The sequence below is a fragment of the Erithacus rubecula genome, assembly GCF_903797595.1.
Source record: "Erithacus rubecula genome assembly, chromosome: Z".
NCBI classification, from domain to species: domain Eukaryota; kingdom Metazoa; phylum Chordata; class Aves; order Passeriformes; family Muscicapidae; genus Erithacus; species Erithacus rubecula.
The window spans coordinates 16321708-16340882 of NC_136661.1; the positions used below are offsets into that span (position 1 = coordinate 16321708).

Here is a 19175-nt window from a genome sequence, read left to right on the forward strand (position 1 = left end):
AGACACACAAAATTACTTTAAAAATTCCATTTTGACTCTTATGACTATAAATAGGTCATTGTAATGAATGTAATGAATTAAATAGCACAGTTGCCTATCTTAACCACTGTTAAAGCCACAGAAGGACTTAGCCATGAAATAAGACAGAAGGAAGTGAGAGGATAGAGTTAACTCCAGGCTTGTCAGAGGTGAGACCTGGTTAATACATACAGGTGAAGCATCCCAACAAAAATTGCCACTGTGGCAATCTGTGTAAAGAAGAAGCTACTCATAGGCATATCACTGATCCAACAAAGATGTTCCCAAATTAGGGTAGAAATGGCATCTGTGACCACTAATGTCCACCACAGTCCCCTGAATATACCTCCCTGGGTATCTGGAACTTGAACCATAAGTTAAACCACAGTGATGAGAACTTGAGAGAAGATGGAAGTGGTGTTACTGTCCAGGTGTTATGTGAGACCTATGAGGAGGTAAGCAAAGCTGGGGAAGAGGAATGTATCACTGATAATAGACACAAAGAATACAGAATTTACAGGCCACAAGGAAAGACAGTTCATAAACTGTGTTGAAATCAACTCTGACTGGGAGGAGAGGGGGAGGTTGTAACCCACCAACCCAAGAAACTCACCAACTCAAAAGAAGACTGAGCATAGGATCAATTAGTATAAGAAATGTGCTGGTTTTCCTCTATGAGAACTTCCTCCGTGAGTTGCTGAGGACCAATCTTAAAGCTGATTTAATAATTGACAGTTTGGGTAACCAATTAAAAGGTTACTTTGCCTCCATGAATCTCATTGGTAAAAGTGAGAACTTGCTCTTTTGCCTTCTGGCTTGCTGAGAGGGAAGGCCAGCCAGCCTGGCTCAGCCCCTGCCCATGCGGCCTGGCCGGGCAGGGCTGGGGGAGCCTCCTGGGCTCCCTGTTTTCAGCTAGGGGCCCTGATGGCCAGGGGAAACTGATCCCTTTGCTAAGATCCTGGTTTTCCCCAGCGTGGGCACAGCTCGGCCGGGGCCCTACCGCCGTCTGGGAGCAGCCGTGGGCAGGTGAAGCCCCCGCTGCCCGCGCAGCCCGGGGGAAACGCGGCCGAGCCCCTCCCGTGCCCGCACTGTGCAGCTCCTCCAGCGCAGCCTGGCCCGGCTCAGCATGGCCTGGCCCGGCTCCTTCACCTTCTGCGTGCCATTTCAACCCTTCCATGCTCGCGTAACACTGCAGGTCTCCTGACCTCCCGTGAATGAGAGGAATAGAGCAGAAAGGATACTAGAGTCAGTGAAGTAAGAACCAAGTTTCCTGATGGGAAGAGATTGAGGAGATGCTATGAATAGATTGGCTGATAAAACCTTTTTGTAAGTTATGGGGTGGACTGGACTACACTGAAAATTCCTATAAATTGTGGAGAAATACTTGGAGGGGGTTTGAAGTATTAGAGAAAAGGATCCTTTTGAATTACATGTTTGAAGGGCTACAGTTGTGTTTCATCTGCTTCTGTCTGCTGCTTGTGCTTGGTCAAGCTTTAGCTTTTCTCTCAGTCATTAAAGCAGAAGGAAGGAGAGAGACCTTTGAGATATAGTTGATTCATGCTATGTAATGAAAAACTTCATGCTTGAATTTGAATCAGCTTAATGCTATTTGTATTTTGGATCACTTTTTCTATATGGGATGGTAAACATCAGTAAGCATGGACAGTTTTCATATTTCAGATTATTTGTGAAAAAAGTTTCCTTCTGCTCCATGAGAGGATTTTAAATATTCTCAAACTGTTTTCCTGTGACCATAGCAATTTTCTCAGGAGTTGAAAGCTGGGATGCTGCCAGCCACGTACAGTTTCAATATGCACTTCACAAACCTTTGCACTGCAGCTCAGCAGCTCAAAGGGGCCAGGATTTATCTCTCTGTTCTTACTGTTTCACTCTTGATGTCTTTTCTTCTAATGAAGTATAAAGCAGTAAGCTTACTTAAAACACCTTTAAGTTGCTTAGCTAGTAGTCAACAGGTGTCACCAGAAATCAAAGTAATCACTCATCATGTTAACTTCTTCGAGATGTTTTTTTGTTCTCAGTACAGCAGGTTGTTTATATATTAAGCAGTCTTTTCTGCTTCAGTAATTGCACTTACCCTCTAATTTACATATGGAGTGTCTATTTGCAGAATTGCGTATTATGTGGATGTTGGGGAACATACAAAGTTATTTGCCCCTTTTAACTACGTTTTAAAACAAAATTTCCTTTTTGTTGTGTTTGGGGATTTAGCGCAATGTCATTTACCCACTTCAATCTATCGCTTGCTCCATTGATCAAAGGAAAGGGAGAAAGTGGGCATGGTGTTATTTGGTTAAAGGCTGGACTTGATGATCTTGGAGGTCCTTTTGAACCTTATTGATTTTATGAGAAAGGAAAAAATGTTGTATTTCCTGGGGTTATTGCTTCTGCAGATGTGTATTACATGGCAGGTGGTTCTTATCAGAAAAAAGTTAGACCTGAATATAGTTATCAGAAGTCTTGATGGCTTCTTTCGCGTGACTGTCAGTATAATGCAAGTTAATATGTTGAGAGGGAATTGGTAATATATCACAGTGTGTAGATTCTGAGAGCTGTCACTTGTACCCGGGTCTCAACTACCATGTTAATAACTTGTATATTTTTATGCAGAAATCTTCCAAAGTGTAAAAAAGCTGTGTAAATGCAATCTCAAGGTGTGATTTCCTTACCTGGAGATGCAGTCCATTCAAAGTGTCCATTAGTGTGCCTGCAGTTCTTTCACATTACCTGCATGAAAACTACTTGCATGAAATTTTTAACTCGCTAACCATGACAAAACCTGTTGTCTATTCTTTGTCTGATCTGTAAACACCGACCACATTATAGTGTATAGAACAAGGCTGGCAAATCAGATACAAGCCAAGGTGATGGGGTAGTGGCAGAGGGAGGAGGGACAAAAGGCTGTTTGCCCTCAATAACTGTTTAGTCATGTGAGGGGGAAAAGGCATTTTCTTGAATGTAATCTTGGTTCAATGTGGTTTGGTGGCAGCTGAACTGTTTTTTTAATATTGGCACTTGATGGGGAACCTCAGAGTCTTTCTGAAGTAGTCTTCTGAAAGAGAAATGCCTATAAACAGAATTGGGTGTATGCATTGCATGATAATTAGGAAATTTGAGTTATGCATGTTCGGTAGCTTCCTCCATGCATGATTAGAAATGATTTCTTTTTTTTTTTTTTTTGATTTAACCACATGTATTTCTTGTTTTTGTGTTTTGTTTTCCTTCCCCCAACAGCTGGCTTACCCCTTGGTGTTCTAAACTTGGCCAAAATAAAACCGTATCAGAGAGGCTTTTTCTGTAATGATGACAGCATCAAGTATCCGTTCCATGACAGTACCATCACATCCACTGTCCTCTACACAGTGGGGTTCACCCTGCCCATTTTCTCTGTAAGTAGCTAATATATAGGGAGCTTTGGTGATGGGAGTAAAATGTATGCCTTCCAAGAGCTCAGCACTGTAAATGAGTTGAAGACAAGCCTGTATAGGCAAAATCCCATATATGCATGTGAAAGGTGCTGTTGCTACTGTTTGCACAGAAAATCTGGAACTAATCTCTTAACTGCTAGTGTTGCTAATTTCATTTGTTTTAGGAGCAGAAAAAAATTGTATTTAGACTAAGCTTTTATTACTAGAGAGGAAAAATGTCTTTCAAAATGTGATAGAATGGAATGTCTTCCAGTATGTTATGGAATCTCTAGTTTGGAATGGGTTAGTCTGCTAACAAACACTTGTGATGTTAGAACTTGGCACTGTGATGCAGTGCACACACCTACAACTGGTGACTGTTACCTCCATGTACTTTCTACAAAAATTAGGCTAATTTTAACTCAGAAGCTTTTTCTAAGCCTGAAAGTAATGTGATTACTCTTTAAAGAAGAGTGGGATAAAGTGGGATACAGTGACTGAAAATCTAATTGCTTGTAGAAAAGAGGCTCAGTGTTTTAAAGACCACATGATTTTGAGAAAGAACAATTTAATTATTTGGTAGGTTTTTCTAACAATATTTTAAGCCTGATGCATCAGTAATTCCAGTCTATTCTGATATTTTTCTGCTATGGTACTTTCATAGGAGTCACACAGTGGATTTTCATTGCTTGTCTCAGTGCAGGAGGCTGGAGTTTGTAATTTGAACAACCACTTCTGGTCTCCATGCTGAGAGGTTTTTTTAAAAAAAACAACTTAGACCACTTATAGTTGTTGCAATACAGTGTAACCAAGTCATTTGCTTTTCAGTCTGAATGCTTTCTAAACCTTGAAACAACTGCTTGGTGTGGTTAACATGGCTCTCTTAATCTCAGTTTTAAATTTAGAGAGCTCTTTAGTCTCATGCAAGAGGTGAAAAATCTTTCATAGCTACTGCAAACTAAGGGCTAGAGTAAGCTGTACAGCTAGGGACTATGAGACATAGGATATTACAACTTGCTGAGTTGGAAGCAGGTTCCAGTTGAATGGTTGCTGTCTTCAAGACTGCCTTTATCCAAAATGGATAGGGAAAGTTGGTCAGTCTGGGAATCTGAATTCAGGATGTTTTTTGTTTTGGTCTGACTCGCTGGAGGCTTGAGACTTTTTCAAGGCAGTTTAAGTTTTTGGAAGTAGTGTGTTCCAGATTCAATATCCTCAACAGAAACACAGCTCACTCATGAAAGATTTTTGGGCAATAGCTCTAATTATCCCACATCTAGTGAAAATTGTTGTCCTGACATGAGATTTTACTGAAAGGGACAGAATCCTCAATGAATGAATTGATGGCAAAAATTCATCTAGACTTGATAAATGACATCTTCATACATATTTTTCTTCCCCACTTAGACTGCCTCAACATGATACTTATTCCTAAGTGGTAGCACTCTTTATGCATCTGCTCCTTTTTGCATGATGGGCCTGCTTGTCTTCAGAATATAATAAGAAATGGTCTGAAGGCCTTGCTGTGTAATAATTATAATATTAAAAGGTCTTGTTGGGGTAGGCCTGTAATGGAATATAAACTAATTTCTAAGAGAAAAACCCCAACCCCCAAAAAGCCAAAACATACATAGATATTTTATTAAGTCTCTTGTACATAAAAGGAACTAGGTTGCGTGAACATTTGTTTGTATGACATTTTATAAAGATTTAGAAGATGTGCTAGTAACTTGTGAATTCTAAAATAATGCTCTTGCGAATCATAATTTTGTAGCTCTGAACTCCTTCTGTTGCAATTGCCACCTTTTATCTGGAAATAAAATGTCTGAGAAATTAATGTTTATTCTTTTCCAAGTGCTGCTTTATAGTATGATGCTTCTCAATTTGCCAAATTGTTCTCTTTGTATGGATGGGAACCACAATTTTTGTATTAGAATTTTTTGAAATTTAGGGTCAAACAAGTCTTGGTAGTGGTTTTGAAGACTGAATCTCTTTAGATTGCTTAGGCCAGTGTCTAGAGCAGGGCAGCAGAACACATGAATTGTTTCTAACATTTAAGTAAGCTCAGAAAATCTTGCTGATAATTCTATTTTACAAAGTCTTTTAGATATATTTTAAAAGCCATGACAAGGCATTGTCCATGGCTTTCAGTTCTAGGAGTATTTGGAAATGTACTTGGTCTGGCATTTTTGGTCTTCAGTTGTCTGCATGAGACCAATTTTTTCAAGTATAAATGACAAATTAATGTCAATATCTTTTCCAGTAAGGTCCAACCATGTCTTGTTTGTAGATGTCCTATTCAGTTGGGCTTTTCTGGTAACTTCCCCTCCAAACTGATTTTTTAAATTTTTTTTTCCTCCTATCACTTTGCTTCTTCAGACTGCTACCTTCAGTGACACTCATGCAGCCTCCCTTAGCTCCAGGGGTAGGTGTCATTGGGGAGGGGAGAAGCACATAGCAAGGAAAACCTCTCTAAAAGAAACGTCCTTCTCCCCACAGGAGAACAGCAGAGCAGCCTGAGAGTTGCTGAATTTTGTCTGCTCCCTCTTCTAGGATTTTTGTGGTTCCCTGTGAAGGCTTTGCCTGGCAGTTTTGTTGCAGAGCAGGAGCCTCACAAGCCGCTTGTGAGGTTTCTATTACATGATGGACTGATGTAGAGAGAAGGGTTCAGAACATCAGAAGGCCTGCACTGAGTTTCTGGGAGAAAAAGTATTTTTCCACAAATTGTTGCTACCAGAACAAGTAATGCAAATGAAGGTGTTCCTTACAGGGGAAGTGTTCGTTAGTAAACAAAATTTTGGTTAAGCCACTTCTCTGGGATAAAGACTGCTGTTTGAAACTTCTTAGAGAGAAGGGGAACATGATGGGGCTTGTAGGACTTCATTTCTCCACTTTGAACACATTCAAAAGATATTTGGGTTGTCAGGTTACACTTATTTCTACGTAGTTCAAACAACAACAACAACAAAAAAATGCTGAATCAAAACTTTCCTAGGTGTGGCAAAATGTCCTCATGGTGATTGCTTCTGTGTCAACTTTAACCTATTAGGCTTCATGTTTTTGGGAATGTCTGCTTATGTAGTGTGTTAGAGTGTTCTGACTGAAACTTTCCCTCCTACAGATTAGCATAATCATACTTTGGAGTCAATTTACTAATTTCTTTTATGGCAAAAGAAACAGATCTTTTATGCTATATATGAAAGGGATGCATTTTGAAGGGGATCTTTTATTGACAACAGATATTAGATTGACCAACAAAAGCACTTACTGAGCTGATTTTGTAGTCTTCATGGATAAATGTAGTTAGAGCTGTGATAGAGATTAATAAACCAGGGGATTAATGAAAACTGTGGAAGACTGTTGATTGATAGATGGGCTTTTTACATTTTCAGCAGTGTCAAAGCTTTGTGATTCATTGTTGTTAGTTTTGCAACTAATTGAAATTAAAACTGTTCTTCGACACTAGAGTTGATTTCAACTTGACTCTTAGGTTTCAGATTACTTGTAAGAGGTTTTATTAAGCTCTGAGCAAGATTTCCTTGTATCTGGTAAATTTTTTTTTAAAAGGTGCTCATGTTTTACCTTCATCGTGTTTTTCGGTGTATTATGGCATTGGAATATTTTGGGCAATGCTGTTAAACTTCATAATCTATCATGAGTTCTGCTTGATACTAACTGTTTGTTTTGTACTACTAAAGATGATAAGCATTATATCAACTTTGAGTTGTTGAATTGATGAGTAATTCCTGGCTGAGATCAGTGCTGTGGGGCCAGATGCTGAAAAGTAGCAGCATCCAACTTTTGGCTTCACTTTTTTGACCTGTCCATGGTGTGGGTGTTCTGGTGAGCTTGAAATCGAGTGTGGAAAGATCTGAGGAGCACCATTTGCTTCTGTTACTTGTACAAATCACTCTTACTAAGTACAGTTGTATTTTAAGTAAATAAACTGTAGCAACTTACTTGTTAGCCCTGTGGACTTTGGTACTGTACTTTCCTCAATCCATCAGGTGCACTTCTTAATACAGTGATGGAGTGTTTGAGTAAGACAGTTGGCATTTTGACATGGGAGGAACTCCAGACAACATGCTGAGTGAAGCTTGATCATAGCTCTGAGAAAGCCAAGCAGTCACATTGGTATAGAGGGGTTTTTTAAGTATTATTTAGTACAGTATATGAAAGAGTAAAATGGAATACGGAGAAATGTAGGTAGAGGGAGTTGCAACTTAATTAAGTCTTGTAATTTAAGGAAAAAATCTATACAGTCTATGGCGTACATTTTTCTTTCTCTCAAGTCTGACACACAGTTGCTGATAATGTTCTGGTGATATTTAGGACTGGGACCAGAGACTAGAGGGGGTGTTAAAAAAGGGAAGCAACTTCACTAGGAACCAGAGACAAGCAACCAGGAAAGTAAGGCAGAGTGTTCCTTTTTGTGCTGCCTCCTCTGTTTCCCTTCATCTGGCTCACATCACTGTACCTCTTTCTCTTCTGCCTTGTGCAAGGAAATGCTCACACAGAGATAGGTTTTGCCTACCTTTTCAGGAGAAAGCTGAATGTCAAAAAATGGAGTCATTGATATTGGTGAACAGTGGAATGAGGGTTTATTTCTCGGTAGGTGCGCTCCTGAACTCTCTAGCTCTTATTAGAAGTAGAAGGGAGCACTGAGGAGAAACCAAAGTCTGGATTTAATCTGCAAAGAGGTTTTGACACCCTACCCAACCTTCACAGAATGCGAGCAATAATATCAGCTCAAAAGTTTTAACTAAGCTTTTGCAAAGCATGTGTTTTTCCAGGCAGTATTCCAACATTGTAATGAATACTGTGGATGTTTCTGCTGATGGAATTAGTAGTGAAATATCTACAATTTATTTGGGGGAAATGTTAGCTTTTACTTTTTATCTGAGCTTCTGTTGTAAGGAGACTTAAACCTCAAAGTATTTTTTTTTTTAAAGTAAGTCTAGGTATCACTTCTAGTTTAAAGATGCAGCAATGAATTTGGCAGTAGATAACAGCACAAAAGTGATGGCGGGATTTTTTTGAGGTGCTGGGAGAGAAGACAACAAAATCTTTTAAACTTTTGTTTTGTTTATGAACTTTGGAGAAAAGTTATTACTACCTACTACTTAAGCATAGATGTTGAAAGCTACTTTGTCAGAAACATACCCACTGCTTCCTGGTGTCAGTTGCATCTGTTCTTATCCTAATTCCTGTGATGAACGAGGAAGATAGAGAACTCAGGCTAAAGCAGCATTTTTTTAGAAAATCTCATTATTTGCATGTGTATATTCCAGTGTTTTCTTCAACCAAATATTAAGAAACTAAATAGTTATGAGATTGGAGGAAGAATCGTGAAATGAACAACTAATCCACTTAACTGTGAGAAGTGAGCAGTAGGAGTAAGTGCTCTTTTTCCTTTGCAAGGAAGGATGGTGTCAAGTAGAGCTCTTCTGGGAGTCTGCCCTGTTCAGTGTAATCATAAATGCCCTGGAGGAGAGACAGCATGTGCAGTGAGGAGCAAATAGGGAACTCAGAGCGATAAATACAAAAGATGGCAGTAACATAGCTGGTGAAATACAGCTTGGATAAATGCCAAATGATGTCCTTCTTCAGGAGAGTGGGAAGGACAACTTGAGGAAGGTGTATGATCTGATGTTCTCTCTCTTCGGGGTTTAATGTCCAGCTTCAGTGGAGAAAGCAACTTCATGCCCAGTGAAGAAACCTAGTCAAGATGAGAAACTTGGAAAGAAATAGACCTAAGTTATATACAATATTTGTTAGGAAAAAACCTAACATAATCAGTCAGAAATCACTCCAGTGTATGAGGAAATCGAATCCATTATGCTGTGTGAGTCAGACTTTTGGACAAGGGTATGGTAATTGTTTAAAATATGTAGTCTTATCAGTTGAGCTACTTGTGTTTCTACTCCATGTATTTTGACTGAAGTGTTTCAGAGCCTGTGTTTCTCTCTATACCTTTATTACCAACTGTTTGTAGTTCCTGAATTCTTCGTTGCTTGTTGGATCAGTATTGCTCTTTTATCTAATATCTACTGTGTATGCACTTGGCTGGTTTACAGCCCTTAGACTCTGCTGAACTATGTTAAACAAAACTCTTGTTTTTGAGATAATGAGGAATATATCCTAGCAGTCCTTCTCTGAATTAAAACCAGATGCATTTGCCAATTCTGACTGAATACTGTTTCAGAAGAAATTTCATGTCAGATGGTTAGAAGTGTTAATGACTTTGAAAAGACTTGTGTAATGGTCATGCTATTATAGTGATATACAACAACCCCAGGAAGCACATTATTTTCCCTCAGCTATTTTGAACTGACAAGCTCCCAACTCAACAGAGTTGTTTAACCTCCAAATGCATGACTCTGAACTCATTACTGCACAAATCTCCATATGTTCTCTTGCCTGAGTCTTTAAGGGTTGTTTTGCAGGCAGAACTGGCTGGCCTTGATCATCCACTGTATCAAAGCATTGCCAACTCTGTCAGCAGTACATCAGCTAATTATTCATTAAGAATGCATATGCACTGCATAACACCAGCTTGTTGGCTTTATCCTTGAGATTACCCTGCAGGTAATCTCTTACCAACCTTATAATTCCTCCTCACATACATGTTGTCATTTTCCCTTTAGGCAATTTCTTCACTGTGTTACAACTAGCTTAGAAGCTGAAATGTACATCAGGGAAGCTTTTTGGTTTTGTCATATGAGAGGTATTCAGTAGAGGGGCCTTTACTGCTCTTCTGTTGTCTCCATTTCTTACATAAAAGGAGTATTTAAACTCCCCAATTTCTTCTGCTTCCAGGGAAAACTGAAGAAAATGTGTATTTGTAGGACATTGTAGGACTTTTCTTTTAACTAAATGTGGCAATGTGACTGTGGCAGATGAGCAGGATTTCTTCTCACAGAGATCTGCTGTTGAATCTCTGCCGTATTTTCTTGAGAAACTGCTTTAGATATTTATGTGAATAAATGTCCAAGTACACCACTTCCTGTACTACAGTAAACACTTTTTCCTCAGTCGTATCTGTAAAATTAAAGACATTGACACTAGTAATGGTGGCACCATTATGAAGACAAGTATGGTTTTGTGTCTTCAGTCCTATCCTGTCCACCTGTACCAGGAGTTTCCATGCTTAGGAAATTGCTGCCATGATGCGAAAACTTATCCCTGTCTTCTGAAATTATGATACCTATCAGGGTGAAAAAGTACATCACAACTAAAGGGAAACTCTATTGTTTTACTTTATATAGTAAGAAGCCTTGCCTCTATCTCTTACCACAGTTCTTCTGCTTATTCTCCTTGCAGTAATGAAAAAGCTAAATGATTTTTTCATCTCCCTTTATTGTCTTAAAAGGAAACTTACACTGCAGAAAATATTTAAGCTATATATTTGAAATAATTTTTATTTGATTTTAGAAATGAAAACACCTTGAAAACTCACAAAGACAGACTTTGCTGATTTATTTAAAACAGAACAGAACCCTTTGTATTGTGAGAGGATTCTCTTGTTGGTTTCACATGCCAGAAACACTTGATGCTCTTCTGGTTTGACTACTAGTTTTGTGCTGTCTCCCACCAGTTAATAATAGTGAAGTCAATCCACGCATGTTAAAAAGAAGTAAATTAAACCTGCGCATGGAGCATGTTCTGAAGGATTAGGTATTGACATTGGAGAATACTTTAGCCAAAAAGATATCAAAAGCCCCTACTGGCATGGTTTTTCAGACTGATGATGGCCTTGGATTGAGCCAGAGGTAAATTACAGATGTAGTTCTGTGACTTCTGTTTACAGTTTAACAGTGTTAAATTAATCTGATCAATTTTACTGTTATTGTTTTTTTAGAAATTAAAGCTTTTCTCTCAAGCTTTCAGGTATCCTTTCAACACTGAAAGGTGCTGAGATCAGCAATAAGATAAATGACTGGTGGAATTACTTCTTGAATCTCTTGTGCAGTTGAGGGAAACTGAAGAAACACTTATCTTTATTAGATAAAGTTTATTAGCAGTATTGTATTTTGATGAATAGTTCTTTCAGTTATTGGTTACTTAATGGCTACTATATAGATAGCCAGAACTTTTAAGACTCAAAGTAAAAGAGGTGGAAAGAACTTATGAAAGAAAAGACAATTTTATTTTAGCTGTTCATACTTGCTAACAAAGCAAAACAAAAACAATTCTAGAGTTATTTGGTATTTTGTTTCCATGGTCTGGATACAGGAAGGTGCAATTAAAGGCTGATTACATCATAATGTCAATATTGCAGAAGAATAAGCACGCACGTTTCAAGCAGCTCCACTCAGCATGGAAAGAACACAGATCCTCACTGCATGAGGGACATAATTTCTGTGATTCATAAAGCACTGCTTTTTATTTCTGATTTAGTAGATGGAAATTATATTTTAAAAAGCTTCCCCCCCCTCCCCCCCAGATAACCCCATCATTCTGAAAATTTTCAGTCTCTCACCTTGAGAAGCTGAAACATCCAGGTGTGGGATAGAGGAAATGAGGAGTAAAGGTACCATGACACCATTATTCACAGAGCAGGTTTTTAAAATGGGTGATGCAGAGCTAGTGAATTGATGTAAGTGACATTATCTAACTATAACCACAGGTGTTTGTGGCAGTGTGCTGAAGCTGTGATAAGGTTTTTTTGGGCTGAACTTTATTTTGTGAACAGCTGTTTACCACGATAGTTTTAATTATCCAACTCTAAAAAAGTAACCATGTAAATAATTAAGAACCTCTTATCTGTAATTCTCTACATTTGGAGGTCCAGACAATACATTTTTCTCAAATACTCAGTCTTGAATGCTGTGTTAGTATGTGTGCAGGGGAAATGATGTTTTCATTCCATGCATATTTTGTAGGATAAATGGTGTTGGAAACACCACAGCATTATGTTGACAAGTCACCTTCCCTCACCATGGCTGCACGTGCTTCTGCCTCATCCCTGACCCAAGTCAACTAAATAGTAAACAATGGATGGTGTATCATGACATCTGTCACAATACCAACACAAGGGGATGGAAGAAATCAGGTCTGGGCTGCAGTGTTTTTCAAAACCCTGATATTCTTCCCATTGAGAGAAAGGGAGAGGAATTTTTTACTAGTAGGAAAGGCTGTGTTTTTGCACTGTACTGCAGAGTCCAGCTCCCAGGCGCTGTGCTGGCTGGTATCTCAATAGTGCAGTGTTTTGGTGAGGCTCTGGCTTGGCTCTTAGCCCATGCTGCTGTCCTTCTGCTTTGTTGGTGTGCTTGGATGGCTTCCAGAGCTGTGTCAGTTGTAGTCCCGCTGGCATGCCATTGGAAACAACCCCCCTTGGCAATGGCAGTGGTGTTTTCTGCCACTTTTGGAGGGGAGGTTTTGCAAGCTATTGGTTTTATAACTGCAGCAGTACACAGGACACATGGTTCTTTGCAACAGGTTTAGCTGGAACTCATGGGCCCAGGTGATAGACCTATAACTGCCTGATCAAGGAATAAGGTTGTGTCATTCACCAGAGTTCACTTCAGGGAAATTTCCACCTTTTTTGAGCCATTAGTTTATTTGTTCTTTTGTCTTCAAACTGAAGTATTCTATTAAGCACTTAATGGTGTGCAGAACAAAACTGATAGCAAATAGTTGGTAAAAATCCCAGTTGTATCATTTATGATGGTCCCAAGAGTCAGGCTTAGTTTGGAGGACTTCATGGGTGGAGGGGAAGAGGATTGGAAAGATCCTAGGTCTCTTCCCTAACAGTTATTTTGATGCTTGCTTGGTATATTTTTTTTAATTCACTTTTTCTCCTGCTTTTATTTTATTTTACTTTTATTTGCAGATGCTTATTTAGGGCTAGGTGTATATCTGGAAAGGAAGAGGTAGGCTATACCTTGGCACAGGGTCTTGAGGAGAGAACTGAGACTGCAGCAACATTTATTTCTGCAGGAAGGAACGATGGAGACTGTTTTTATCTTTCTGATACCTTAGTGTTGGATGGGAGTATCTCTTCCAGATAATTTTTGTTGAGTAACTTTAAAGTGGTATGCATTTTATATGCAACTGAATTTTGAGCATAAAGTCAAGGGCTTTTGTGCTACTGGGCTCTACATGCCTAAGATAAAGAAGGTTGTTTATTGTTTTGTTAAATATTCTTTTTAGTCCTCCACTGCTTGTTTTCCATACAGCCATTTCTTTCCAAGAGTATTCATCTTGGTACACAAACAAATTGTGCAGATATTGTATGTGTGGTAAAGATAGAGGAACAGGATTTAGAAACGGGGTTCTATTACTTTGTTACTCTATTTTGAGGAGTTTTTTTAAAAAACCTTTGCTGTTCACATGACTAGTTTTGGTTTGTGTTGTGGGTACCTTGACATGCAGTGGTGGGCAGTGTTATACACCTCAGTATTGTGTCCTGTAGGTATTAGACTGAACCAAAGGCATCCTCTTTGGTGGAAGAAGTGGGAATAGCCTTGAGGCTCCAGGGCTTGTGCAGTGACCATGTTGTTCTAGGAGGATACCCAGTGTGTGAGGAAGTGAGGGCATTGTGTGCATGTGTAATTTCCTTTTCTCCATATTCCCAAAAACTCCCTCTGCACTTCGCTCCCTGAAAAGCACCTCCTTTTCCGCTTTCATGAAATGCAATTTATGCTCTTCTGACTTGTTAAGCTGTCCAGAGAAGGTATACAGGGGCAACTGTTGCTCACTGGAACATAAGGAAATATTTGATAATTGTGCCAGCAGCAGCAGATTGAGCACCTCAGTGGTTGTCACTGAACTATTCACTCAGTTGTGGTTTTGGTATGCTTCCACACTTGAAGTACCACAAACAAGAAGGTGAGAGGAATCCTGCCCTGCTCTCCTTCATTCAACAATCCTTCCTGGAAGCTACAAAGTCAAGGCAGTAGGCACTGGCCAAGGGAAGTGCATAACCTTCTAACTTCCTGCATGCCCATTCCTGTTTATGCACTTCTCTTTGGAAATGCGGGGGTATGATCATCGCCAGTTTGTTTTGGTTTTGTAATATATTTTGTATTCCTTTTTGCCAGCTGGCTTGCCTTTTGCAATTCTCAGTTCACGACGTACCCCCTTCCAGAGAGGCGTTTTCTGTAGTGATGAATCCATCCGGTATCCATACAAAGAGGACACCATTTCTTATAAATTGTTAGCAGGAATAATTATTCCTTTCAGTATAATTGTTGTAAGTTAAACTTTTCTTCATTGCTTTTGATTTCAGTGGGGGTGGGAAGAGGGAGGAGGGGTAATCTGTTAATACAGATTTATAAAACTGTGTTCCGTAAGACTTCTCTTAAAAAACCTTAAAATAATTTCTTCAGGCCAGGTACTAAAGCAATAGAAATGGTGGTCTGGCAAGAATAACTAAAAGGTTTTCTTTAACTGAAGTCAAACAGCTGAAATTATAGAAAAATAATACAGAAATTACAGAAATTACAGAAAAATAATACCTTAGAACCTTAGAGTTATGGTGTCTTAATTCTATATTCTGAGAGATAAGAAATTCTTACTATATTTGTTAAAAATAACGCTAATGTGTTGTAAGTGACTGTCACAAGCCTTTTTATTTTAGGCCCTACTACTACTTTCAGGATATCAGTGTGCATGACCTATTAAGTCAACATTTTTTATCTGCAATAAAATCTTTGGGACTACTTTTGTGTGTAGAAGTGTAGCAACAGACAGTAGCCTATTTAAGAGCAAGATTGTGCCTCCCACTCAGCTGTTATCAAAAGCATAAATAGAATAAAAGGATAATTAGGTGTGAAATTTTCATTGGAGATCAGGATAAAACTCTAGGCCCATTTGTATTTAAATTACTGCAGGGATCTGCTTTTATACTGCACCTAACCTGGCTGAACACAGGGTACTTTTCTTCTTTCCTCTTCTTCACACCAGATTAGTGAGCTGGACAGATTCTCTGTATCAGTTTGGGATCTCTCTCTGACCACAGCTCCTAGCTCAGCTGAACTGCCTCAAGCTCTCTGTCCCTAATATTTGATTATATACTGTCAGCTGAGCTAACCTAATAGCTTACATACGTGACATCCTTATGTATGGACAAAAGTTGAGGTCCTGTCTATTACCACCTCTTGTGGCTTGTCTGAGCCAGGATCAGTTGGTGAAATTCCTTAACCTGGCAGAAAACAGCAACTTTCCTTGACTACTTGGAGTGCAAAGGGCTCTTGGAAGAATACCAGTATGGGGGCAAAAAGTAGCTGGGACATGTCCTCATGAGCAGAGGGGACAGTTGGACCTCTTCAGTTAACTGTTTCATGTCCTAAGTCTGATGGGGCTGCACTGCAGTTCCTATAATGGCCTTTCAAGGGGGCCTCAAGATCCCTGTCCAGATGTACTAAAAAGCTTCAGTCTCTACTGATAGTTCTGTTGGGTGGCATCCAAATGCATCAGAGCCACATTTTGAACAGAGTTATAACTTTCTTATGCCAAATAAGATTTTTAGGCATATAAATCTTTATCCAAGTATATTTAGGAGCCAAAAATGAAAAGGCACAGCTAAATGTAATCCTCAGTATTGACCAGCTGTTTCTCTGGGCTAATGAGCTTAATTCAGGAGGAATATTATGATAATCTAAACTCTTCCTTGCATAGGGATTGCATGGGTTTTTATCAAGGTTCCAGTATAAAGGTCACCTTACAGCTCATATTTGCTCTTGGTTGCAATTTTTTTTGCAAGTTAAGAAATAACATTCTGAGAATTGAAACTGTGATTTGCCTGGTTTCACTCTTCATGGGAAAGCTGCTTCAAAAACTTACAGAAATGATTCTGAAGCAGATGAAGTTTTTTAGTGGAAGGACGGTTTGTATGTTCTGTTAACTGACCAACTGGTTTATGCTAAAGATCCTGCCTCTAAAATAAGACTGTTTTTTTAAATACCCTTTTACTACCTTTGGATAGTAAAAATACCAGTTGGGTAGTCAGTATTACCTGAGAGCATCAGTGCTTGGTCACAAGCCCATGTAGTTTATCTCATTTCTAGAGCAGTTAAAACAGCTGAGGGAGGATGAAGAGAAGAGAGCATGGAAAGATTGATGTGTTGCCTGCAGTACTGGGCTACCAGCCATTTGCAGCCCTGGGACTTCCTGAGTCAGAAAAGGCTCCACTGAATATAGTTTTTAAATGGATGTATTCCCTTTGAATTAATCCAAACTCCATTTGAGTGTGATTATTTAGCTAACAAAGTTTATTTTGCAACATCAGGGCCTATTTTTTAGTTGTGAAATCAGGCTTTTTTTGTCAAGATTGCTTCATAGTCAGATGGTAAAAGCAAATATTGGTGTCCTTTACTCAATACTTCATCAGATTATTGAAGATGAATATTTTTTTATGTCTGTCCAGTGTAGTAATTGCACTGACATCAACTAATTTTTTGTTACCTGAAATAAGTGACTTTCTTGCACCAATGTTTTTTGAAAGGGATTCTTTATTTATGTGTCATGGCTATTTGTGCTCAGCCATCTTCCTTAAGAGGTGACTTTCTGGATTAGGTGTCTATGTACTTTACTGAAAACTTTTCCAACTTTAGTCCATGTTCTGGTATTTCTCTGCTTCAGTCCATATTTGGGTGAGGTGGAGTATGTAAAACTTCAGTGTCACACATCTGATGGTATTGTCTGTTTGCCTTCATGTTCAAAGCCTCTGACAAGCTGTCACTCTGTGTGCTTGGGTGGCAGTGCCTAAGTAATGGCTTCATTCACCAAAGCTCTGGTTTGCTGCGATCCAGGACCTGGCACTCTCAAGTAAAAGACTTGCCCATAGTTTTAATTTTTATATGATTTTTCAAGATAACTTTACACATATACATCCAGTCCCCCACACATCTGAACAACTGTATGAATTGATCCTTTCTATACTGAATGGGACTGTCTGGTTCAATATCCAAATTATCTGGAGTGAAGTTGGAAAAGGAAAAACTTACTTTCAAAAGATGAAGTTGCAAGAAAACTAAATTAGATCCGCTTTCTTGTCAACACTTGATGTATATATCTTGGACATGTAGGGTGAAAAACCTACACACATCTACTCAGTAAGACCTGTCTTTCCCCACTCTCATTAGTTTTCATTTCTCCCCAAAGGATTTAATTTGCATGAGGAATAGGAAATTTCTGTGTTGAAACATCTGGGCTTTCAGATCTGGATATAAAGTCCCAACCCTTCAGAATGGTTTCTGGTTTCATGAAAAATCTAACAAGCTTTGAAAAATTTTACTCAGAAGTTAGTTGAAGAAGACTCAATGTAATTTATTTAGGGGAAAATGTTTCTAATTAGGGCCATGCCAAGTATTATGGTTAAATGTTATTCTGAGAGGGCTTTGTTTTAGTAAGTATTCTGAAAATAATATGATTAAGCTCAACATGAGGTAGGGTAAAATAAAAAGGTGTTTCCCTTCTGTGTGAAAGTATTTATAGTTTGGACATGCTTACTGCTGACTCTTGGAAAACTTAAATTCGCAGCTTAATGTTTATAAAAAAATAATTTCTGAAACTGTATGTGTGAGTATTAACAAGAATAGCATAATACTTTTTTTTAAAAGTAATTGACTTTAACTTGTCCTTATTTCTCTTTCAGATAATCGTAGGAGAGACTCTCTCGGTCTTTTATAATAATTTGCACTCAAATTCGTTTGTCAGAAATAACTACATAGCCACTATTTACAAAGCCATTGGGACCTTCCTTTTTGGGGCAGCTGCTAGCCAGTCGTTGACAGACATTGCCAAGTACTCCATAGGCAGACTGCGTCCTCACTTCATTGCCGTGTGCCAGCCCGACTGGGCGCGGATAAACTGCAGCCTGGGCTACATCGAGAACTTCACCTGCCATGGGGACAAAGCAAAGATCAATGAGGGAAGGTGAGTCTGGCTGGCCTTGTGTACTGGGTTGTATGGCGTGTTTGTTAACCTGGGGCAATGATTTGGTAATGCTGCTGCAGTGTTTGTGTTTTTCTCCTAGAATAAATTTATTGTAGTGAATTTTAAACAGTAAACCCTGTCTAGACCTTGGGATTTTTTTTGATTTGTGAAAGCTTGTTTTATTAATGTATAGATAAATGCCTAATTGTGTTTCTTTCTGTTTATGGGTTTTTTTCAGTTTCAATTAGTTTCTATTTGTGTTTCTAAAATGTTTGCATCCCAAAGAAGAGAAGAATTTGAAATCTACTTTAGCAGTTGGATGTAGAATAGCAAAGGAAATGTTTTAGTTTTGGAATGAAAGCAAATAAAAAATGCACATCCATATAAATATATGCAGGACTATTCAAATCTATTAATTTTTCTCATTATTAATATTTTTTTTAATCTTGGATACTTATCTGCTAGTTCAGTTGCAGCAAGATATTGTGGAAACAAGAATAATGCCTCTGACACTTCAAACTTTAGTCACTGTGATACAAACTCAGTGTTCAAGTGCTACTGGAAATGTTAGAAGTATGTTCAGAATAATCTGAATTACTTGAGCTTTCTGTGACCTTACTCTTACAGAGACTTCTTTTTCAGGAAGTTCTATATACTATCTTAGAACTTCTCTCTCAGAGTAGTTTTTAAGTAGATGTGCGTAGTTTCGCTCACTGTTCTGTGTGCTCCTTTCCTCTTCTGGCATGTGTTCCCTATAATTTTCCAGTAGCATGCATGGTATTTTTCAGTAGCCATAGGAAAATGTTGATGAAATGTGAATGGTTGGTGGTAGTGGAGCACGTGCATGGGTAG

General features: G+C 38.7%; 1 protein-coding gene across 3 annotated transcripts in view; it reads left to right on the forward strand.

The window, feature by feature from the left end:
* The window catches only part of PLPP1 (phospholipid phosphatase 1), a 66669-nt gene that overhangs the window by 17199 nt on the left and 30295 nt on the right, over positions 1 to 19175 (forward strand). The window contains exons 1-3 of one of the 3 annotated variants that reach the window (XM_079330426.1): positions 2647 to 2690; positions 3271 to 3425; positions 18043 to 18323. In XM_079330426.1, coding sequence (XP_079186552.1) covers positions 2678 to 2690; positions 3271 to 3425; positions 18043 to 18323 — 449 coding nt within the window. In that variant the 5' untranslated portion in view covers positions 2647 to 2677. Of the gene's footprint in view, positions 1 to 2646; positions 2691 to 3270; positions 3426 to 14485; positions 14638 to 18042; positions 18324 to 19175 lie in introns of those variants that run through there. The other 2 variants (XM_079330424.1, XM_079330425.1) reach the window with 2 other exon arrangements.